This window comes from Rhinolophus ferrumequinum, chromosome 16 (assembly GCF_004115265.2).
Source record: "Rhinolophus ferrumequinum isolate MPI-CBG mRhiFer1 chromosome 16, mRhiFer1_v1.p, whole genome shotgun sequence".
Lineage (NCBI taxonomy): Eukaryota > Metazoa > Chordata > Mammalia > Chiroptera > Rhinolophidae > Rhinolophus > Rhinolophus ferrumequinum.
This window is the reverse complement of record NC_046299.1, coordinates 14,275,024-14,300,339: the sequence shown is the minus strand read 5'-3', so window position 1 is coordinate 14,300,339 and position 25,316 is coordinate 14,275,024. Positions and strand designations below refer to the sequence as shown.

Here is a 25,316-nt window from a genome sequence, read left to right as displayed (position 1 = left end):
TTGTCTCTAAAATTTGCTGAGCTCTCTCCCCGTAAACCCAACAGAGCTGCAATTCTCAAATTACTAGAAAAAGTATCAAAGATTCCAACTGCAGACCAACAGACACTGCAAGCCCACAGATAGGAAAACAGTACATTGAAGAGCGAGTGACTTGAACAGGCAGCTCATAAAAGAAGCCAACTAAATGGCCAGTGAGCACAGGAAAAGGCGCTCATCCACGTCATAAATCGGAGAAATGCCTGGTAACACCGCAGCGAGACACCCCGCCACATACCCCTGAAGAGTGAAAATTTAAACCGAGGACAATACTAACTGTTGGCGAGACTGTGGAGCTGTGGGAACTCTCAGCACACTGCTGGCAGAAGGGTAGGTAGGCACAGGCACTTTGAGAACCTGTGAGGTTCTGGCATGGCTGCATCCCCCGAGTCCCAACAATTCTATTCCTCGGGGCATTCCCCCTGAAAATGCACCCCCGAGGTCAGTTCATAATAAGCAAGCTGGATATCAATACTTAGTGTACCTTTCTGTACATGTCTTATATTTCAAAAGAAAAGAGTTATTTTAAAGGAAAATAAAAATGAAGGAGAGACAAAAAGTCCAACCAAAGCTATTTGTATGTCTAAGCGGGAGGTGATGGAGCATGACGGCTCTGTGTGAGGACGCTCTTACCATGTCTTCACCCTGTACACCCAGCACTGGCCTGGCCCTCACTTCCACCTTGCCGGAGTCTCCAACGAAACTGTCCTAAGCTTGGCCCTATCATAAAAGATGTAGGCTCAGAGGAAAGGAGGGGAATCTCCAGGGCAGCCTGGTGCCTTGACTCTCTGGCTTCCTACTACTTCCAGATATGGAGGGCGAGGGAATTTTCTTTTGAAAGTACAATTTTCCCTTCAGAGAGTTAAGGATCCTTAGCCATTTGCACCTGAGGATATATTCATCCAATCATCTTATTTTCCTAAGATCCACTGCAGTGAGAACGGGAACTTGAGCAGAGAGGTAAAGGAATGTGTTTGGGGCCTGAGGGTAGGTAATAAAGGTGAGGGCTGAAGTGAGCTGACTGAGAGCCCAGAAACCTATACTGGTAGAAGTGGAGCCAGGAGACAGACAGGTGAAAGAAAAGAGGGGGAAGTTGTGAATGACGAATGGCCTGTTCCACAATTTCACCAAGGTTGCTCGTAAAGCCGCGCAAAGGAGGAAAAATGAACTCATCCCTAATCCTGAACTTCTCAGAGACGTTCCTGATCCCCTTTAAGTTCTCCTTCTGCTCATTCATTCATACATTCAGCAAACAGCCAGTGTTGACACTGCAGAGCCAGCAAACTCAGACACAGCCCTGCCCACGGAGCTATCTCGGTGGGGTCCCTGCTCCATGGACCCCGACCCGCTGGACACCCGAGCCTCCCCACCTACAGGCTCCAGGGTAGGCCCTGGCTGTGTTCAGTGATCACATCACCACTGAACACCCCACTCCGAGTCTTCACGCCTCTGTTAATGATTCAAGGAGAGGAGTTTTTGCACATTCTGAGTTTTGGACATGGGGTGTGTAGGGAAAACTAGGAAATCTAAGGCCATCTCAGTGCCAACTATTAATGAGAGTAGAGTACAGTGGCTTTCTGTTTTATTGCCCAAAGCCCGGGAGCCCTCCCCCACCCCCCCACCATACCTCACACAGTGTCACAGCTTCTTTAGGCCGAGGGTCTGTCTAAGAACTCCGCACCCCTTGGCTGCATCCCCACTACCTACTGCCATCTCTGTCCTGCCCCCACCTACTGCCGCTTGTCTCGCTCCTCGGGCAGTTGGCTCTGCCCTTCACAGGGGCCCACACTGCACTCTCCTACCATTTCCTTCGGCCTCAACTAGAGTCTGACGTCTTTGCCATTCTGTCTCCCTGCTGCTGCCACCTATGCCAGCAACCTGGGGGACGACACAAAGGTGCCGAAGTCTGTGAGAGCCAAAAAGACCACTAGCTGGGTACACGTGAGGCACTAGCCCAGGCCAGTGTTTGGCCTCGTTGGCAAATCATAAGGAGTGGTGGGGACAGTGGCAAAGGGCAGCCATCGCTACTCAGCTCGAGGAGACCGTAGTTGTGCATCAATGTGGGCAGAGTGGGGAGATTTTCCAATTATTCCAAAGGAACCCGAAACTCATGATTATATAAAATCTTGCAACTTTTAAATGCTGGCAGAGAGTTCAATATTTTTAAAACCCAGTGACCCAAGTGAAACAGACCTATGGGCCAGCTTGTACATCTCTTCCTGTACTCACTCCATTCTTGCCTGTCCCAACATCGGCTAATGATAATTATGGCTTAAAAAATAGTACTTACTACGTGCCTGGTACAAGTGCTTGACACACATTAACGTATTTCATCCTCACAACTACCCTGTGGGAGGCAGTGTTATTATCCCTCCCTTACAATGTTGAAAACTGAGGCACAGAGACCTGAAGTGACTTGCTCAAAATCACGCAGCTAGTGTCAGAGGTAGGATTCAAATCTGAGCACTCTGCCTCCCAGAGTGCCTCTCAGCCTACAAGCTTAGTTTGCCAAAGCGAGGGTACTTGGAACTATCACTTGCTCTTTTGTTTTACAGATGGAAGAGGGGTTCCTCACAGCTAGAGCTGACATTGTTTAGACAGAGCAATGTACTCCAGGTACAAACAAATGACTTACAAATTAATGTGTAGGACAGGATCTAGGAAAAACAGCGTTCCTGACACTGGGCCACAGAGTATTTTGCTGGGTTTGGTGATAAAGGACCGCATCACTTTGGGCTTTGCAGTTAATGATTCAAGAAGAAAAGTTTTTGCACATTCTGAGTTTTGCACATGGGGTATGTAGGGAAAGCTAGGAAATACAAAGTCATTTCAATGTCAACTGTCAGTAAGATCAGACATTACAGTGGCTTCCTAATGTATTAATTCAGAGTGAAAAATTATCACCTCATAATAAAGAGTCTATAAGAATTCAGAATGATGCACGATTAAATGTCACAACACTGTATTTTTTAAGTGGCATATTCTTTCCCGATAATTTGGCATTAAGGATGTGGCAGAGCCCAGTGATGTTCCTCTGCAGGACGGAATTAACAGTCTCCATGACTCATCACGTCCGTGCAACATCACAGATGCTTGGCCATTGCTTCAGTCTACTTTCTGAAGGGTCTCTGCTTCAGAAGACAGAGGACAGAGTCTCATTCTAGTGCTATTAGTGTTTATAAAATCCATTTGAAGGGAACGCGCACTAATCAAGGACCTGTGCTGGTTTAATTTCATAGCTATTTGATTCCCTCTAAGACTACCAGACAGAACGAGAGACTATAAATGTTCTCGTAATGGATTCCCCAAACGTCCTGAACACCAAAGCCCCTATAAACTCAAAATCAAGCAAGAGCCAGGAAAGTAAAAGAGAATCCGATGGCGGAGAGCAGCTGCCACTCAGTCCCAGCCAATTGCTGCCATGTAGGAACTAGGGTCACAGTTCCCAGAGTTTTCTGATTTTTCAAGACAAAGGTGAAATTTTAAATTTTTTATGTGAACTCTCCCAATTTCTAAATATTGGTCCAATTTTTTTTAAACACTTGTGGCCGAACAAAATATACTTCTGTAGTCTGGATCTGGCTCATGGGCTGCCAGTCAGTTTAGAACCCACCTCTGCTTCCAATTGATATTTCTAATCCCGTCTAGTTGAGTTCTTTTCTCAGATTTCCCGAAGTGAGCTGGTTATATTCCAGGTACGTGGTTTGAGCCACAGTCTTATGTAGGCAAATATAATAGCAAGCAGGTCATGTTATAATGGAACTACACAACTGTAGAACTCTACATCGCTTTGTCTGCAGGATTAAACATGATTTCTAGAATCCTGCTGCAAGAGCACACACTCGAATTTTAATGACATGCTCTTGACTCTCAAGTTTCCCAGGTAACGTATGCAGCAAACAAAGAAAGGAAATAGCTTTGGCAGTCAAGTTTAATCTTGGGTTGCATTAAGGTGAAATGAAACCAAACTTCCCGAGAAAAAGAGGAGCAAAGTTTAGGCCCTTTAGATCCCTCTACTGCCCCTCCCTGACTTTGTTACGTGTTTAAAAAGTCTCTTTCATCCATTATATACTGTAGGCATTAGACACGGCAGATAACCAACCACATCCAATATTGCCCCTCCTCTGAGCAGAAGAGATATGCAGATGTGTCTACCAATAGCAAAACGCAGGTCAACTACTAGAATTGGGCCAATTCCAAAGGAATGTGCAGGAAAGTAGCGCTGGGAATTTATTAAATATATGTTAAAGTATTACTTACATTACTGATTGATTTAAGATAACTTTCACTGACAAAGAATCATGATACCAACTCAGTTGTAAGCTACCGTAAGTACTTTTTTAAGATGGGACATGACTTTTATCTTCGCGCTTTTCTGTAGTTTCTAAATTTTCTGTAATAAACATGCAGTAAAATTCCTACAATTAGAAAACAATAAATGTAATTAATTATGCATTATCTGTTATTAATTAATTATCCATTTGGGACAAGCCAAGCTATAAATAAATAAAATCATCGATGTAGCAATTGCTACAGATTATTCCATACGTTTTTCCCAAGTGCTCCTGAGAAAAAAACTGAGTCATCGTTACCACCTCCTCTCAGATTACAGTCATTTTATTTTATTCCCTTCAGTCCTTACACATACCACATTCCAAAACTTAAAAAAAGGGGAAAAAAAGCTCATCATTGCTTAGGAGCAATTACTGAAATGTGCCCAGCAGCTGACACAGTCCACCAAATTCGAAGAGGAGAAACTGAACCTCAGGTTTATTTTCAAGATTAAACCAGGGTTGTCCCCACCTTATACCGAAAGTCTAAGAATTTCCAAACATACATAAACGCTCTTCCTAGTGGAAAAGAATGCCCCTTTCTCAATACCTCCATCTCCTGTGAACTGCTGTGTCTTGTTTCTTTCCGTCTTGCTGCCTAAGGATCACTCCACAGGAGGGAAGTGACAAGGAAAGAGCAGAAGGGAAGAGGACTTACATCTTTCAAGGGAACCAGTTTCATCGTTGTTTGATAGGAAGGAGTCAAAGTGGCTGGGTAGTTGTAGTCAACAATATCGTGTTTATAATCGGCTTTGTAGGCGACCTGACACACAAAGAAAAGGACAAGGAGAAAGAAATTAGCCCTCATTTTCTTTGGACCTTGTTTAAATGTCATAGGAAATAGTTTTTAAAAATAACCAGAAACAAAATTAATTCAGTTTCACCACCTCCACGAAAATTAAATTATGTTCACACTCTTGCCTTCAATTAATTTGAATTCTTCTGCTTAATGAATCCAAAATTAGTTAACTTCCATCTGTAGCACATTTATTTTATCTTTCTTATTATATGTAGTTTTGTTAAAAACTTGTATTTTTTGTTAAAAAGAAGCATTTGCACATGAGTGTACCACGGAATAGCTTCTTGGCTAGAAAAGTCGAGAGTCTTTAGAGTGTTTTAAATTTATTTTAAGGTCACATTTGACATTCTCAAGCAGAAGAAATTTGACATTTGTACGTTTTAATAATGAAATCAGTTGTTTTTTTTTTAAAGTGTCCTTTACTGCCAAGATTTACAACATGGCATTTGCAAACCTATAAACTGAATTGATAAAGCTAAAGACAGATGAATAGATTACAGGCTATGGGGAAAACAGGAGCTGATCTGTTTTGTTATCCCGCTACCTTGTCCAGTGCCTTGACCAAAGAAGGTCTTTGATGGGCACTATCATCAAATAAATGAATGGACCCATCAAACCAACAAACCAACCGACCAACAAATTCCAAAGAAATTACAAATGCTTTGGAAATTTGAGGGATTTCCAATAGGAATTCTGCTCATTCATTTCTCTTTATCTTTCAGAAATTGAAAGTTCCCCCGCACTGTATCATCTGTCATACATCTGATTATGCTTCGTACCAGAGAAAGCTAAGATGAATAAATTGAAGCTATGGAAAAAATTTCCAGGATTTTTACCAGCCTTGGTTGTATTGGTTAACATTTAGAAGCTCTTATGGGTCAGTCCTTACACAATAGAAAACTGATTTTTACAAAAGGGAGGTTGAAAAAGAATTGGCTGAATTCCTTATGCCCCACCTCTCTGCACTCCAACAGACCCCCAGGACCTCTCAGCCCTTCACTGAAGGACTCACGTTGCTCGCCAGATTTCCAACTTTCATAGCATGGAGAGTTCGTCTGTCCATACCAACTCCTTCATAGCGCCCTCTCATGTGGTTCTGGTAGTTTTCTTTATATTTATTCTACATGGGAACACAAAACTTTCAACGAAAGCATTCTCTTCCCAACTTCGCAAAGACTAACTACTCATCTTAATGCACTAAACATCACTGAATAAAAACAGAAGACAAACAAAAAACTTTACGTTGTTTTTTAATTTCAAGAAAGCACAGGAAGGTGGTGAGACAGGCACATAAGAACACAGGAAAACACGGAATCTGATGAGCATAGACAGCACAAAACAGGCCTTTTTTTTTTTTTTAACGTTTTCAGTTGTAAATACACCAGATTTTTCCAAGATGAAAACCTACCATGAAAGCATGGAGTTCTCCCATGGACAAGCATTGATTGGGCTGGCACCCTGTGCAAAGACCTAGCTGGGGGCTGGTACAAGTCACTGCATGCTATTACTTCCATTTCTAAACTGACGAAGCATGAAACCTGAATTTTGCCACATTCTGCAAATTTGACATCACAGATCCATCACGACTGCAATCATGTGAAATAATAATGTTATGTCCCAAATGCAGCATACCAAATAAAGAGAAAACCAAAATGGGATGACAGGAAGTCATAAATGGGAAAATGTGGGTGGCTTCTAACGAAACTACATTAAAATCACCTACCCTGGGAGGCCATTGAGTTTCCAAGCACTGAGAGTATCTAAACAGAATGCTATTACTATTTATCAAACATGATTCTACTTACCTCAATTGATCATTCCAAGTAGGAATTATTGTCATCCCCATTTTACAGGTGGGCTAAGTGGCTCGGAGAGCTTAAGCAATGTGCCCAAGATCGGCAGTTGGCCCCTTGGCTAATTGTGGAACCAAGTCTGTCAGCTCCAAAGCTGGTGCTGTTAACCTTTACATTTATGCAAAATAAATTCCTCACTGAGCCTTACAAAGTCCCACATGACTTTAAATTCTGCTATGATGGGCAGCTCAACAGAAGTAAAATCACATAATCTAGTATATGTCCTTGATGTTCTCAAGGATACATCCCCACACCTCTGAGAATTTCCAAATTTGCAAATGCCACGCCAGTATCTATCTGCTTATCTGTAACATGGGGGAAAAACATCTGGCTCTCCAGGTGTCTGTGTGGATTAAATGAGCACGTGGATTAATTAGGAAGCACAAAGCAGCATTGGAAGGAGATGCTGCATGCTCAGCCAGGCGCCCTCACCAGCATGTGCTACTAGGAGCCGGATACTGCTGTACATGAAGAATGCAAGAGGACAGATGCTGCCCTGAGGACTCAAGGTCAAGTGTGTGGGAGGGACGTGACAGAATTCAACACCACATGGACCGGTCCCAGCAGACAATCATAATCTAAACTCAAGCTTTTGTGCCTAAAAGGCCATGCTTCTCCAAGACACATAGATACATTCACAGACTACCTCTTAGGAGATCTAGAAATTAAAGTCATAGAAAAGCCCACACAAATGCTGAGGCATTCAAAACTCACATCACTGGTGAATTTGGAGATCTTGCTCACATTCCTGAATTGAGGTGTTTCACAGTAGTTGATACTGTGACCTTTACTACTTTCCAGATCCTTCTTATATTCCACCTTTGAAATCAAAACACCAAGTGCACAGTAGAACCAAACCCAAAGTCACTCTTGAAAATGTCACCAGGACTTTACTAGGATGTTTTTAGAAAACTATCAACCCAAGCTTTAAAACTACCAGGCATAGGATACAGTAAATTAACAATACATTGTTTTCTTTTCAAATAATAGATCAGTGAATAATCAGTTGAGTCCTAAAAATTAAAAATATATAGTCTCTTTCAAGAAGAAATCGTGTAAGATTTCATATCACTCAAAAATATCAAAGTTCCATGGGGTTACAAAAGTTAATTTGGGGAATATAATCAATAATGTTGTAAAGATTTTGTAGGGTATCCGATGGACACTTGTATCGTTAGGGAGACCACCTCAGGGAAGATGTAGATGCCTGATCACTGCACTGTACACCTGAAGCTGAAGCTGAACAATAATGAATGTCAACTACAAGTTTGACAAAAGTTACTTTACAAAGGAGCATAATAAATGAGATCACTCATAGACACACAGAGAGTCTTCTCATTTGAAATGGGTTGGTTAGTTGAGCCCCCCTGAGTGGATGGATGCAAAATGTGAGGTTAGTTATTAAGTAGCCTCCTGGTCATCCCAGGTAATTGGAGAAGGCTCTGAAGGCTGATTACCGTTAACAGAGGCATGCATGGCTGATTTGTCTCACTGGATAAACTTAAGAGCAAAAAAGCAACTGAAGGTTCCCTTGCAACCTCTTACCAAAGGAAATACAATTTGCTATCCTTATAAAATACGTGGTGGGGATATGCCTTCTAAAGTATGCAAGATGCATTATGATGCTCACAATATGATGTCAAATAAAACAGTATACAAAACTATATATGTAGTTGAATTCTATGTAACTATGTTTTTATATTCATATACTGGTTTACAGTATAGTCACATAGAAAACGGCCAAAATGGTAACAGAGTTATTCCTGAGTGGTAGAATTGTACTATCAGCGGTCTGGTTCCAGTTCTGTCTCTAAAAGTCTCTGTGAACCAGAACAAGACACTTAACTTGCCCGGACCTATGATAAAGTGAGGGCCTAAAGACTGCAAAGGACCCGTCTGGATCTGAGTCAAGAGCAAGGTTTAGCAAACTTTTTCTATAAATGACCAGATGGCAAATATTTCAGACTTTGCTGGCTACACAGTCTCTACATCAACTATTCGACTCTGCCCTTGTAGCTTGAAAGCAGCTGTAGACAATACTTAAACAAACATCATGTGGCTGTGTTCCAATAAAACTTTATTTACAAAAATAGGCTGGGGGCCGGTTTAGGCACTCAGTAGTTTGCTAACCTCTGGCCTACAGCATCAGAATTACCTAGAAGAATTATCTAAAATGCAGATCCCATGCCTTGGCACCCATCTGCTATTAGAAAGTTTGGGAGGCTCCTGATGAGATCAGGAAAGTATCACTCCTAGTGACGCTGAGCAGCCCAAAGTTAGAGGACAAGGGTTAAATAACAGTTTGGGGTAAAGAACTGACTTTTAGCGATGAGAGAAGAAAAATATTTTTAGGATATCTGCATATCTCTTTCTGAGTTACAAATAACTTGTTGTTGTGAGTAGTTTTAATAGCTTTAATTCCTCCCCTTCAGAGAGGATGCCAACTCAAATGCCTTCAGGGTCCAGATAGGTAGTGCAAATGAGACTCCACGGTGTGAAAGGACGTGGGGAACAAGAGGGAAATTTCCTTGCCAAACAGTCCTAACAATTCTAAAAATCTTAATCACTACGTGGACCAAACAAAACACACCCTTCAGCAGCCAGTTCAACCTCTAAGGGCAGGGGGATTCATAGGGTGCACACCGTTTCTTGGAAACCTGACTACAATATTAAGAGAATGGAAGAGGCTCCGCACTCAAAACAGTCTGTTCTTTGATTTCCGCTCTGTAAGAATGACGTATAGCTATAAAGGTTGGCGCATGCAGTATTCTGGCAACCAGAAATCTATTGCCTGGAACTTTTGAATATCGCAGCCCAGTGAGAATTCAGGAAGAAACTTCTGAACCATCAGAGAAAGGTAATGTGTTTGATTCTGGGCTCTCTTGTGAAATGCTTTGACTGCATATTCATTCTTTTGGGAACTGGGAAGTCACGTGTAGTTTAGGTGGCATTACATAGAATTTTTTCTGGGGTTGCCCCATCCACTGCCTAAAGGAGGTACAGCACACAGGTGCGACTGTCCCCCAAACGTACCTCACTCACAAGCTTGTGCACACTCTGAGCTCGCTTCAGAACCAGGTTGTCTTGGGCTCGGAGAAAATGGTAATGTGCTGCACCTTTCATTTTATTGAAGTCCTGCCTGTATTTTATCTGAAAGAAACACACAAAGGGGGTCCAGAGTTGTTGTCTTCTGCTCCACAAGAGAAATTACTTCAGCATCACCCCACCCTTAAGGTCAACATTTATTTCATAGAATTTTCTGAAGGAAAAAAACATCATGGGGGTTTTTTCCTCCTTGAGATCCATAAACTGCTTGGTCCCTTTTGTATTAAAATTCTACTGGCCCGTCGCACACTTGACACTTTAATTTGCATGAAGAAAAATCTTTAAACAGAAATACCAAAAGGTGTAACCCCAAACCCAGTCTGCCCTTGGTTTCAACATCATTTTTTATCTCACCTGCTGAGGAAAGGGCAAAGGGAACAATGTGTCTTTTATTTCCCCTTGCAGGGCAAAAGTGCACTATTCTGGGTAAATAGGTCTAATAACTGAATAATAACTGAATAAAGGAGAAGAGCAAAGGAGATGTGAAACAAATGCGTGGCTTCTGATTAGACACCAAGTTTCAAGTTGGTATATTTAGCATATGTGCTGCCACAGCGAGCACTCAAGTTGGAGTGTTAGATCTACTGGGTGTGTGTGTGTGTGTGTGTGTGTGTGTGTGTGTGTGTGTGTGACTTTGCCATGTTTAACTATAGGCCGTCTTTCAAGGACTGCCAGCTGGCCAACATTCTGCAAATAAAAATTTTATACACCGGGTTACACCTAGTTTGATAATCACATGACTTGTTTTAATCAGCTGTCCCCCTAAAGTGCTAGATTTCTAGATGGGTTCTTTTGTGAAGACTCTCCTAACCCCAACTCATCTGGCTGGACCAGTATTTGTCCTTGCTTCAGCTGACCTAAAGTGAGTCATGCTATTTGTCCTGTCAGTCTCCTTTGAAGCAGATAAATGGGACCACACAGTCTGAACAAAAGAAGTAGATACCAGAAATCTGGAGAGAAATTGAGGGCTAACATTCTACTTTGGCTCAGTTCTAATCAATTAAGCTGTGCGTAGGTATCAGTAAGCACAGCCTTCAAAGTCTCATTCCTCCTCTGCTTCTGGGGCTCTGTGGGTCATCCTGATATGGTACTTACATCACTAGCGAGTTCGTTGGCTTTCTTGGCGTTCTGATAAGCCGGGGTGATCATGGCGGGGAAGCTGCCCTTCCCCCTGTGCTGGTCATATTCCTCCAAGTAACCCTGCTGGGTCAATCAGACATTTCAATCAGTAATGCTCTCCTCCCTAAATGGCTGGGGGATCAGCAATGATCTCTCCTAGTGCCTGTTCCCACGGAGGCCCATCCATGTCAGACATTCAGAGATCACACAATAGGAGCAGTACCTTGTGGTGGCTAAGATGGCCGACTCTGAGTCAGGTCTACTTACTGGTGCCCAGCACACAGTCAGCACTGAGGAAATGGTAACTGTTATCATTGCCATCGTCATTTCCACCAGATACATCAAGACACTCTACCAGTCTCCCAGGCCCATGTATTACGGAGTATTCACTTCTCAGCCGACACTAGAAAAGCCCTTCTGAGCAGACACTTTAGTCTTGAACGGTGCCTTTCTCAGGCCCATTAACAGATTTATGCAGAGAGATGAGTTGACGTCCCAAATACTGTCTCCCGCTGTGATGTACGTCATTTGCCAAGAAGGAGAGCATTATATAATATGGGGGTTCAGAATGAGTCACTCCAAGATGTGCCCCTATGGTATGCGGATTGTTTTGAGCTAAAGGTAACTGTAGCGTTGGGCTCAAGAGAAACTTCTGCCCCTCCCTTAACCACCTAGAACAACTTGAATTAGGGGCCTTGCCTATAAGAGATTATCAGAGATATCTTCCTTTGACCTATGTATGGGGCAGGGCAAACTTCTATTCTCTAAACTGCTGTTCTTCTTATCATCCTACATGGACCTTGGAAGCCCCCAAGGTGCACTGCATCATGTTTAGCTCAGGATGTCTTATATACCTCAATCCCCCTTTCTATCTCTGAACCCCACCTGCATGTGGGTTCCCATATATATATATGTATTAAATTTGGTTATTTTTCTCTTGCTAATCTGTCTCACTTCTGTTTGATTATTAGACCAGCTAGAAGAACCTTGAGAGTAGAGGCAAATTTATTTCTCCCCCATAATAATTATCTGAACTTTTATAATGGGGTGGGCAGTGTTTTCAAATTGGCATAAGAGGATCTGAAATGGGACTAAACATATATTTCAGACTAAACATTATAATCTGAGTCTTAATTTCTTCCTTCCTTCTCCCCACACCACCCATGCACTTTCATAAAGGAAAAGCTTTCTGTCGTGAGGTCCATTACATCACTTGTGTAAACCGTCCCTGGCTGTCAGATATACTCCAAGACCCTGTTAGATGCTATATTGTCTCTGGGGAACTCATCCCTCACTCCCAGTCCTGTGCTGGGCTGAATCAGCTGTTTCCTCATCTGTGTTTCCACAAATATGGAACAGCCTTTAGAGTGTTGACTGGTTACTAATAACAGACTGATTGCATGGCAGAGTCCGTTAACCTAAAAAAAAAACAGTTACTCATTAAAAAACAGAATGGATTGGTTGGCATTTTAGGCACTACAGTTATTTATAGTTTATCTGACTGTCTGTCTGCTTCTCTCTCACTCCCTTCTACTCACGCCCTGGTGAGTCCTGCTAAATCACACAGTGAAAGGCCACGCAAGACTGATCCTCTCAACAGCTGCTAGTGGTGTTATCAAACAAACACCCACTTTGATTTTTGCATTTGTTATGATCACAACTGGAAACCGCCACCAAAATGTCCTAATAACTGAGAATCGACTATGCTCCCACGAAGTTACATTTCACTGCTGTGTACAGGCACACGTATGTCTAGACACACATATGAAATCGTGTGCAGTATAACTATTGGCAGATGGCACTGTCCACATTTAGAACCAAATAATTTTTGCCAAATACAGCAACCAAATATTTTTTTAATAAAACTAATGTTTGAAAGTTGTCCTGAGCCTTCTACATAACATATTTAAAACATGAAACCAATAAAAACATGTTTTCACTGAGTTTAAAGCATTAAGAGACCATTTAACTAACCACGGAATTTAATAAAATGAACTTTTTAATTCAAAACCAAATATTTTTGCTCAGACCTTTGCAAAGGGGTCACAAACTATCTTCACACCCATCCTAAGTTTCCCGTGACTGTAACCTTATATAGGCAACTTGTTTTTCTGAAGAAGAAAAAGAAGTTGTTTTCTTTTCTAAATTATATATATTGAATAAGTCATTTACGTTATAGAGTCTACCTACTGCCAAAAATTCAAACAACTGTCCAATTGAGAAAGAAGTATCAACTAAGCCCAGTTGTAATTTTCTAGTACACAAACACTTGCTTTTCCAATACTCTTTACTTATGACAGTAAAAAATAATGTTTCTTTTCTCCCCTAAAACAGCTGTCTAGTACCAGAAAATAGATAGGGACGTGCAAATAAAAATTAGCTTGTAGTTTTTATCTCAACCTTTTTATACCCTGACAAGATGTACTTTATTTAAGAAGTGAAATTGGGGAAAACATCTGCGTTCTCTGGCATATTGTTTTACCTAGCAACCTAGACAAGAAATACTACTTTCCAAGAAAATGACCTCCACTACTCAGTGAATTGCTCAATATTTTTCATGACATGTATTTTGATCCCCTTTGTACTCATGCAATGGGCTAAAAGTAGCCAGTCTTAGTAGTCCTAAGGACCATTCTTCAATGAATAGATGAGAATGCTTTATTCTTAGCAAACCTGCCATCTTGACATAGTTCCTCTACTTAAAAAAAGAAAAAACAAGTTCTTGGGATCTGTTTCCCTAAGTGGGTCAAGTTGAGCCCTGTGTAATTATTTGCCCACTACTTTCTTGCTTAGAAAATCCAACTTTCGTAAATAGGGCAAAAATAAGCCATAGCCCAACCTCTGATTAAATGGTCACAGGCTGTGTCACAGACTATAGGGTTGCAAACTGAGAACTGACCGTCGAAAAGGGCAGTGTCTGAGGAAGTCATTTTATCACATACCTGGCCATACTGATCCACATATTCTTTTGTCAATGTACCCTCAGCTCCAGTGGCTGGACCAGCCATTCCCTTTATTTCTCTTTGATATTGTTGATGGTATCTCACCTGTTTGAATGGAAAAGACAAACCCAGTGAATTTAGCCATGGATGCACACAGGCCAGAAGAGTGAAAATGAATGCATTGTTGAATGTTCTTTTTCTGCTTGGGTCCAGGCAGTGTGGCTTAGACATAAAAGTGCCAGATCATCATAAAATTGATTGAACATCATGAAGAAAAGCTACTTCTTGGATCCACAGTGCATGCCAAAGTAGACAGGAAGTTGGACTTGCCAGGCCCTGGCAACTTCCTGCTTTCCCCCCTAACATGACAATGTTATCAGGGACACTTACATCACTCGCCAGCTCATTGGCTCTTTTGGCTATCTGATAAGCAGGTGTGATCATAGCAGGAAAACTGCCTTTCCCCCTCTGTTGTTCATAGTCCTCTGTGTATCTCACCTGGAAAATGAAAACAAATTTTGAATCCCATGTCACCATCTCACCATCTACCAGGCAATCTGAGTGACAAGTCTTAGCAAGAGCTCCCTCCCATAACACCCTGCACATCCCCTGTCACAGCTCTTAGGGCAATGTAATTGGCTTACAGTTTGATGAGCCCTGTCATATATACCTTTTTATTCCCAATACTCAGCACAGTGCCTGGCACGTAGAGAAATTCAATGTAGAGTTCATCACAAACATGTGAGGCACCTGGTGTGGGCCAGGTGGCAGGGCTGGGCAGAGGAATAAAGCTTCTGCCCTGGAGGAGCTGCCAGTCAAGTTTGGGAGTCAAAAGATGCTTCTCAACCCAAGGCAAGTGGAAGCCACTTGTGAAGCTAAACCTGAATTCATGCTTAAACTTCCCACTCAGAACACTACTAAGTTCTTGGTCTTACTGTGCTATGGAGCAACTGGGCTATGAAAAGGCAAGTGGTAGAAATTCTTTAGAAGTTACATTCTATAATTTGCAGTGACCAGGAAAGACTTGATCTGAAATTAATTCTTTCAGATGAACCAGATACATCTGGGTTGTCACTAATATTCTCTAAAGTTTTCTCTCTGAAGGGGAGTTTTCACAAGTTCTATGCTAGCGAACTTTGTGATCCAACCATCCTTGACCTCAGAAAGTTTTTCCTGGTCCTTGCACAGGACTGAGATGCCGCCTACATTCTCCCACCCTCCTCCTCCAAGCAAGGAAAGAATGGAGAATCTTAAACAAGAATCACTGAGTCTCATTGCCTTCATCATTGCTCACATCACTTTGAAGGTGTCCCCCCGCCTTGGCCCGTAACAGCTCAGGGGTGTCCGCCAGTGTGGTGAACTTGGAGATGCGCTCATCGTGGCCTCTCTTATATTCCACCTGATGAGAAGACAGCATAGAGTCACGGTCATACCCACCAGCCTTTGTGAAGACCTCTCCTGGCAGCTGCCCTGAAGCTACACCTGCTGGCTCCCCTTGACACACCTATGGGAAGTCTTTAGAGCTTGCTTTATGGGCATTGATGCTAAGCTGTAAAATCCACGAGAGTGCCAGGCACTGCTAAGCATTAACAATATGAACTCACTTCAGCTCCATAACAATCACAGGAGACAAAACTGTTATTTTCCCCATTTTTACATATGAGCAGCTGAGGAACAGAGAGTTTAAACAATTTGCTCATGGCCACACAGCTAGTTAAGTGAGAGAGCCATGATTCAAATCCCAGCATTCTGGCTCCAAAATCGGAGCTCTTAAGCAACAAGCTATGCTACTCTTCAGGAGGACCTGCCATCGACTTTGTAAGAATAAGTGTGCTTAGCGCTAAAACAACCTTAAGGACTCATTTGGTCCAGTCTTTGGGTGAGCTACAGGGTCTCTCCATTTGATGGATGGGACCCAGTCAAGGCATAGAGGATCATTGATAAGGAAAAGATTTAAAAAATCAGTTTTCTCCATAATACCACACCTACTTCCCAAAAGCACTCTCTCGGGCTTTTATCTAAGTCCCAGGTGTACATTAGTGACAAAAATCAGCATAATCGACAGTGAATGAACACTAGGATACTCACTTGGCTGGCCAGCTGGTTGGCTCTCTTGGCCCTTTGATAAGCAGGCGTGATCATGGCTGGAAAACTCCCCTTGCCCCTCTGTTGCTCATAGTCGTCTGTATACTCCTGCAGGTCAGAACCCATGTGAGCATGAGAACCAATATGATATAAGATGGGAACTAATGAAATGACAATGGCGAGCATCATCAGAACCAAAGCAACTGGGTTTGTAAGATACCTGGAAGACAATTCAGTCACCTGAAATAAATTTGAAAATGTTATCCAACTGGTGATTTGAATAAAACTTTCAAAGCACATTTCCCAGGTCAAAGGGTTTGCCCTTCAATACTTACATTAAATTATGTGGAACCTGGCACACCCCAAAGGATTCCCTTTGACTCAAAGGCTTGTATGATAATGTAGCAATTAGGATGCAGGAGACTTTTCTGCAGCTTTTCCACTAGACATAGATCTACAGCATTGGGAGGAAAATGTCTGCAATTTTGCCTCCTTACTTTTTGAGTATCTCTGATAATTAGTTTTCCTAATGAGACGTAGCAACTTAGCATTTGTGTTTCTACTGTTTTCTTTCCATTTGCTAAAGGAAAACTCACTGAGGACTAACAATATTTTCCAAAGTGATTTCTTCAAAGAGCAGGTGCCCTGGTGTGTAGATAGGACTAGAGGGTAGGTACTATGCAAATTTTTTAAGGATTTCCACAACCTGGGCTAAAACGGCCTTTTCTACATGATTACGTACCAAGGTCTCTTACAGTGCTGGAGGTCAGAAGTCTACAATGGGCCATTAGAGCTGGCTCCTTGTGGAAGCTCTAGAGACTCAGGCTCTTTGCCTTTGCCAGCTTCTAGAGGCTGCCAGCATTCTTGTCTTGTGGCCTCAAATAGCTTTGACTTCTGCTTCTGTTGTCACATCACCTGTCTCTGATTCTGACCCTCCTGTCTCAGTCTTATAAGAATCCTTGTGATTAAATTGCATCCATCCTAATAATCCAGGATAATTGTCCTATCTCAAGAACCTTAACTTACTCACATCTGCAAAGTCCCTTTGGCATGTAAGTAACATATACACCGTTTCCAGGGATTAGCATGTGGAAGTCTTTGGAGGAGAGGCTGGTATTCTGTCCATCACAATCTTACAATAAAGGAACATTCAAACTAATTGCTGAAGTAATTTCTAGGGCCCTTACCTCACCGAGAGATTTTCGAGCTTCGACCATCCTTACGATGTCAGGGTCTGGCAGCGCTCCTGGGCACCAAGCATTCCCTTCCCCATATCCAGTCCAATAGGCTCTCTATAAAGGAAACGCACAAATACATACAAATACATACCCCACACATTTGGTTGGTAAGATCCCCCTCCCAACCCCAGCCTCCCAGCAATGCTCACACACAATGTTAATATCAGAAAGAAATTCTCTGAAAACTACAAACTCTTCTTGGTATATGGCAGGTCTCAGCTAACCCAAATGTTCATTTTTTTTTTTTTCAAATTAGACAAGAACCTGATATTCTAAATAACGGAACTTTCTGAACTTCACTTATATCATAGAAGAATTCCAAATGTAACGGGACATTTCTTTGCCCATCATTGCACCAAGATTGAGCATCAGAGAGTTGCTGTGGACAGGTAATCTGAGATTAAACAGCATCATTCAGCCAACCTTCAACAACCTACGACCTGGCATGTGCCTAACATTGGGTTAAGCAATTAACATTGGAAAAAAGCAAAAGAAAAACAGAAAAAGAAACACCAAGTTCTTCTTTTAAGGTACTTATGACCTATCTAAAGAAATAAAATAGAGGAAACAATTAGTGATTAGAAAACATTTGTGTGCGTCAACATACTGTATCGAAGGTAACTACAACAGGAGTTTTAAAAAGGCAATCTATAAGTGATGGACCCTGTTTTGGACCGGAAGATGGAATTTGAGCTGGACCTCCAGGGCTGAGGTCAGTTAAGAGATGCAAAGGGAGAAAGAAAGACATCTACGCTAGGAGGATGGTTCCATGAAGGCAGGGCTTTTCCTCTGTTTTGTTTTCTAATGTATTCCAACAGCCTAGGACAGTGCCTGAGATGGAGCAAGCTCAATGTAACAATAGGTAGGTACCTCTACAGAGGAACCTGGGATAGGAGATGGTGGACAAGGGGTTAGCGTTGTCATGTTTGCAATTGTTTACAATAAGAAACATGCAAGTATTATGTGTATAACTGAAATGAAATGGCTGAGGAATTTTGAAATGATGAGGCTATTAGTAGAGCGACCATAAATTCTCAGGTGGTGGGAGGAGCAAGCCAGGGACATCTAGGAGGCTGTGTGTGACCCACGTCACATGACAGAGGCAAATCCAGGAGAGGGAAGGCCACCTCGGGAAGCCGCCATGAAGGTCCAGGCAGGAGATGATGTGGATCCAAGCTGGGAGAGTGAAAAGGAAAGCGGGGAGGGAGCTGAGTGAAATGTCAAAGGAAGAAAAGGCAGCCGTGGTTTCCAGCCTGGGTGTCTGTTCCCACTGACAGAAACACAATGGTTGGAAGGGAGACATCAATGAGCTTGGACGGAAGTAGGTATGGCTGAGGGGATGCTGGGACACGTTGATGAAGGTATTCCGTAGACAGCTGGAATTATAAACTGGATAAAAGAAAGCCTAGTTGACTTCGTCTAGAACTAATAAGAAGAATACATTTCATCTTCATGGTGTGTCCTCCTTTTCTCTGCATCCAAGCCCACTCATAACGCTTCTCTCACCTCATTCTCCAGGGGTTGCCTGTTTGGTGCAGTAGCCCCTTCCTTGGATTCTATGTCCCAGGGAAAAACTGTTTTAAACCGTTTGCCATCATCTTGCTCGTCAATCTGCACAAGGAGAATGTGGTCAGGAAAGAGAAAGAGAAATAAACAATATGTCGCTAAATTGGAAGATTTCCCAGGTGTCAAAGGCAGAGCATCTTAACTGCACTACAGCTCACACTGTGCTGTCAGTCTCACTGAGGCTTCATCTGTCCCACTAGATGGGCAGCATGTACAGAGCGCCTGCTGTGTGCACAGCTCTGTTCAGCAGTGCAATTAAAGAGACTGAAAGTCTCCGTGAGCTTAGCACACAACATCAAGAATTCAGGTTCAAGGAACTTCAGGGCGTTAGAGTAAGGATTCTTTACTTAGTCTGTGCCACAAACACCCGGGGAGCTTATTAAAATGCTGGCTCCCTAAGTTCAAGTAAGTGTTCTCTTATGTTTTATAATTTAACCTTTAACATCTTGACCCATGATACACCTTCAGTGAATTTTTGTGGGAATGTGAGGTAGGTATCAAGATTTGTGTTTGGCCATGCAAATATCCAAGCCCTCCAGAATCATTGATTTAAAGATAAGTCTCGTTACATTGAATTGCAATTGTGTCTTTGTTGTAATTCAAGTGACCATATATGAGCAGCTGTGTTTCTGGACCTCGTATAGTATTTCACTCATCTATTTGTCTTTCCCTGTGCCAATACTACGCCGAGTACTTTTGTAGTAAGTCTTGAAATCTGTTAACCTAAGCCCTTTAATTTTTTTTCTTCAAGATTTCCTGGTTATTCTAGAATCTTTGTGGGTTCATATCAATTTTACAAACAGTTTGTCAGTTTCTACAAAAAAACAAAAATCAAACAAAAATCCCCGCAGGGTGTGGACTGGGATTGCATTGGATGTATAGATCAATTTTGGGAGAACTAACACCTCAACAATATCTTCAGGACCCTAGGATAGGCAAAGATTTCCTAAAAATAACATAAAAAGGACTAATCAAAAAAGAAAAAAATCAGAGAGTCTTAGATTCAAACCCAGATATAATTTATGAGGTCCAAACTGGGGCCAAAAACCTACAATTTTAACAAGTTGAAGTTTAATTCATTAACTTTATAGATGAGAAAAGCAGCTCAGGGAAAATAAGTGAACTTACTAAAATCTTTCAATGGGTTTTCTTTCTATTTTTTAAAATTAAAGTTTATTGGGGTGACAATTGTTAGTAAAGTTACATAGGTTTCAGGTGTACAATTCTGTAATACATTATCTGTATCTCACATTGTGTGTTCACCACCCAGAGTCAGTTCTGTTTCCATCACCATATATTAGACCCTGTTTACCCTCTTCCAGAGCCCCTCTCCCCACTTATCAATGGGTTTTCAGAGTCAGGTTTAGAACCCAGGAATTCTGGTTCCCTATGAAAGCACTTTCTGTCATTTATTTCCTGGGCTTCCCACTGTTTAATGCAGCTCCAATATGTACATTTTTAAATATATAAATTGAGAGAGCTTTACATATATTTTCCCGTGGATTTTTGAGAAACTGCCATGAGCATCACGTAGACTAAGGCAGAGTTTCTCGGCAGCACTGCTGATATTTGGGGCCAGTTAATTCCTTCTTGCAGGGGACCGTATTATGCAATGCAGGATATTTAGCAGCATAGCTGGTCTCTATCCACCAGACGCCAATAGTATTCGTACCCCAAAATTGTGACAATCAAAACACTCCCCAGACATCACCAAATGTTCTAGGGGGTTGGGGGTGGGGGTAACATTGCCCAACTTGAGAGCCACTGACCTAAGGAGTCCGAATCACATGACCCAGGTAGAGAGCAAGCCATATTTGCTCTCCTTCTCCCACAGCACAAATCAACCCTGAGCAGTGTCTGCCTCCCCAGAGACCTTTCCTGAGATTCGGGATTATTCTGAGGAAGTAGTAAGAGGGAAGGAAGCCATGAATGCTACTGAGGCGGTGAGGAAGCCTCAAGGGCTAATGTTCTTTCTCTGAATAGAAGAGAGCCTACATGCTTTATTCTTCTAAATATTCTACTCACATCTACCAAACAGGAAATTTTACCTTAGTATATGCTTATTTTTAAGAGTGACATTTAAAAACAGAAAAACATCAATCTGCTTCAACTGCCAGCTCAAAATTTTTACATTTCTCCTTCATCACCACCACTGAAGCGTCCCTTTCTTCCCTTTTTTCACTTTTGCATATGCACAGTGAATTTAGATTTTATACAACTGGCAGTGTCTCAGAGACACAAAGGGGTAAAAAGTAATCCAGCGCACTTCCCAGGGTGGTTCTAAGATCTAGGACCTAGAAGGGACACAGTTGTCCATTTGAATTTTTCCGTGGTGGCCAAGGAGGAGAAAGTGATCTCAGCAGTCAACTGATACACACGTACGCATATATATACACATACCACATACACACACAGAGAAACATACATACACATACGCACACACCACACACATGTGGGTACCTATGCATGTATACATGGCACGTACACACACGTATACATATGTACACATATACACACACACACACATACACTCCCCATGTGCACATATACATAATTATACACATATTTACACAGATACAAATACACACACACAGTTCTTCTGGGCAGCTCACATCACTGTCTACGGCTGGAAACAGAACCAGAGATAATCTCACTCTAGGTCGGGCCTGTCATACACAGTTAAAAGAAGGGAATCCACAGCCACCTCAAAGAAAAGTACTATTGTGTGACCTGCTGTATGATTGTAAGGTAGGGATGTGCCAGTTGAAGCTGAGCATAGGGTGGAAAAATACAAGTATTATGGATCTTTCTGTAGAGAATGTAATACATACAAACAGCAGTCCGACGTGTAAGTACATCTCCTTGTGTTAATCTGTCAAGCTCTGGCTATACAACTGCAGAAACATCTGGATGTTTGTAAGTATCAACAAGTGCTTTTCCTTCTGAAGCGTTTACCACCCTTTAGGTACACAGAAGCAAGCCAATGGAAGAATTCAGGATGTGGAGTCTAAAGTCAGATAAATCTGGATTTGTCCTCCCTCCACTAACTGGGTAACACTGGCAAGTTACTTAACCTCTCTGAGCCTCAGCCTCCCCACCTGTAACATGACACTATCGCAGAGGATTCCTGTGAAGAATAAATGAGATAACACAGATAAAGAGCCTAGCAGAGTGTTTGGCACTCTGTTTAAGTATGAGCTAAATTCAGTCTTTATTGCAACTTCATGTAGCTTTCCTTGGACATCAAGAGATGACAACAAAATCCTAAAACAATTAGCCTTCTCAGTAACCTAGGATTGCTTATGAATTCTGAAGGCTTGCGAATCCTTAGAAATCAATGATATATGAGCAACAATCAGAGTCCCCATTTCCTCACCAGTAGAACAAGATGATAATATTTACTTTATTGGATTGTGATGTGTATTAACTGAATTAAGCAATAAATATACAGTAAATGTTATATAAGCTTGTTAAAAACTAGAAATCACAATTAGTGCAAAGTACTTAGCAAAAGTACCTTGGCAGTATGTGTAAAGAGCCACACGGTAAGGATAAGCTCGATCTAATGCACATTTTCTTGAGGAGAAGCGTGGCCTGAGCAGGCAGGAGAGCCAGTATGAAATGAGGTAACATTAGAAGGCAGATTACTAGAGAGCCTTCCACTTCATGCGTAATTTTCTAATTTTAGAAAGCCACTAGCTTCATCTCACTGAACTTTTTGTGGGGCATGAGAAGTTAAATGATTCATCATTTTAATAAACTCAAGCCTTCAATGAATAGCTAGTTATTTGACAAAACTCCATTGCTGGTTTTTCAAAAGAAGTTGGTTTATCGACATGGCCTCCTTGTCTACGCAAATATCAGTTCCAAATCAATATAACTTTGACTGACCCCTGCCCCGTGGAGAAAGAGAGGCTGCAAATAATCTTAAACGCTACTGAATTTGGAGGGATTTAAGAGTGTGAAACTAGAGGTTTTTATTTTCTATACCAAAATAATCATGGGGAAAAGAAAAGGCTCTTGTAATATTTTCTAACTACTGTGTTTTATGTATTAGACACCTAGTGTACACAGGGCCTTTTGTATAAACTGTCATCAATGTGTCCAAAGCTGGCAGACACAGAGAGATTACTCTGTATACAACGACCTCAGACATTCAAGCTAGATTATCGTGGGTATTTGGCCCCTATACTGTGGTAGGACCAATAGCAATATTGGTTACTTAAATGTCCTTTGCATGGTTCTGGGGAGAAAATGTGCAGGCTCACATCTAGACATAGACACTTAAAAACATAACAGGTGCCCGAGCTAAGAAATTTTCTTTAAAGGCTATTTTGAAATTCAAAATTATGTAACTTACCCCATGGATGTCTCCTGGAGACTTCCCCACATTTAAATTTAATGGAACATGATAGACACTTGTGAAAGTGTTGTTCTTGGGGTTATGGCTACAAAATAGATATAAACCAAAATTAGAAATGTACTTTATCCAAGATGATTGACTCATCTTAAAGGTACAGTCATTTTTTTAAATCAATAAATATAAAACTTAATAATTAAGTTCATGATTTTCCAGTAAATCTTAGAGAAAAAAAATCAAATAAATTCAATATATATAACTTAAAGACCAAATGTAACTAGAAATGATCTCCTTAAAACTTTCTGAAAAAAAAGAAAAGGATTTTGAAATTATTTACAAGAAAGAATGTTAAAGCTCTATATGCACATATCCGTGGCAATTACATTGTTCCACACAATATTTAATAATTTGACATGGGGTTATAGTGGACGGATTTTATCTTTTATTTATAAGAAACATGAAACTTCCAACTTTCTGCCCATTGCATAAAATCCCACCTTAGATCTCATCTATGATGGTATGTAAGCAAAAACTTTTGAGGAAACAGATCTTGGATATACCCCTGGAGTGTGTGGTTTGAATCTCTGATTGGCTACTTGTTAAAAAATAAACAAAACTCAAGAGGCGGTGGGGAAGGCCACCAAACACTTACGCATGACAGTACGGCTTTTTCTGGTGACTCACAAAGTTATTCACCGATAGCATCATCTTGCAAACTTCACAGTGAAAACATGCTTTATGCCATATCTACAAATCATATACAAAAGATTTAGCAAAATTACCCTTTTTTCAGATTCAGTATTCTCATATATTGCAGGGTAAAAACTGAGCCTTAGGGATAAAGTGCTGATTTAAAAACACGCGGCTATAAAATGTTAAATAAATGCGTAACTTTTTTTTTTTTTGAGAGAGAATACATAGCTAGAAATGGGTAAAACTGAAAAAAGGTAAGAAATACATGTGGGATTCAAAATACCCCACAGTCCATAAGTGAGAAGATAAACTTCCCATTTTGTTATTTCCAAAGGCCAACACATGTCTACTGACCTGATCTAGACAGCTGATCTTCTCAGCAGGATACACTCCATACCCACACCTAGAGCAAGCCTGGACATTCATCTTGACTTCCGAGGAGAGAAGACAAAGACAGGTAACAGGCAAGAAATCCGAGGAGATGGCCTAGTCTAGTTGTTCAAGTCTCCAAAATCCCGAGCACTATTAAATCCTGGGGGCACCTTGATTGTTCAGAATCCAACTTCCACTTTCCTTTGCTGACCTTCTAGTCTGAAGTCAGCAGCTGGATGGTTTTTAAAGCTGCCACTTACTCAAGGGGCTATTCTGGAGACTCACTCAGCACGCATGCGTCTGGGAAATGAGGTGGAGGTATTTCGAGCTGACATGCTTCTCTAAATAGAAAAGTGAACTCACAATAGCATCGTGTTTATGTGGATGACCAAATCCTGCTGTATGATCAGGCAAGCATGTAGTTTCACACTAGCTGTGATCATAACCCAAGAAAAGAACCCAAAAGAAAACGGCAGCACACACTCATCTGACGATCAAATTAGAAAAGCTTACTCTGTGAGCAAGATGACTAAAGCAGAAAGGCCAGCTCCCAAAAATATAGGAAATAAAACAGAACTGATTCACTCCATGGGAAGGGGAAAAGCTGTACTTGAATTTTAGCTTTATCTATTAAAAATGTTGACAACAGCGAGACTTTCAACTGATTGAGATATCCAGTTGTGTTTAGCTTCGACTAAACTGTACAAATAAGAACAAACGAGAACTCTCAGTGTTTCGGCCTCTGTAGGTTACCCTGGACTGTTCTAAGACGGCCTGTTATTCCCTCGCCTCCCAGGCCTGACAGGGGCAGCTTGAA

General features: G+C 41.5%; 1 protein-coding gene across 4 annotated transcripts in view; it reads right to left on the bottom strand.

The window, feature by feature from the left end:
- Positions 1-24,722, bottom strand: part of NRAP (nebulin related anchoring protein) — a 66,625-nt gene extending 41,903 nt beyond the window's left edge. The window contains exons 1-14 of one of the 4 annotated variants that reach the window (XM_033130621.1): positions 24,482-24,722; positions 24,087-24,181; positions 23,435-23,522; positions 19,015-19,119; positions 17,458-17,562; positions 16,274-16,378; positions 15,480-15,584; positions 14,576-14,683; positions 14,186-14,290; positions 11,220-11,327; positions 10,053-10,169; positions 7,734-7,838; positions 6,179-6,286; positions 5,026-5,130 (exon numbers count right to left, since the gene is read on the bottom strand). In XM_033130621.1, the coding sequence (XP_032986512.1) occupies positions 5,026-5,130; positions 6,179-6,286; positions 7,734-7,838; positions 10,053-10,169; positions 11,220-11,327; positions 14,186-14,290; positions 14,576-14,683; positions 15,480-15,584; positions 16,274-16,378; positions 17,458-17,562; positions 19,015-19,119; positions 23,435-23,522; positions 24,087-24,181; positions 24,482-24,553 (1,431 nt within the window). In that variant the 5' untranslated portion in view covers positions 24,554-24,722. The remainder of the gene's footprint in view (positions 1-5,025; positions 5,131-6,178; positions 6,287-7,733; positions 7,839-10,052; positions 10,170-11,219; positions 11,328-14,185; positions 14,291-14,575; positions 14,684-15,479; positions 15,585-16,273; positions 16,379-17,457; positions 17,563-19,014; positions 19,120-23,434; positions 23,523-24,086; positions 24,182-24,481) is intronic. The other 3 variants (XM_033130622.1, XM_033130624.1, XM_033130625.1) reach the window with 3 other exon arrangements.
- Positions 24,723-25,316: the final 594 nt, after the last annotated feature.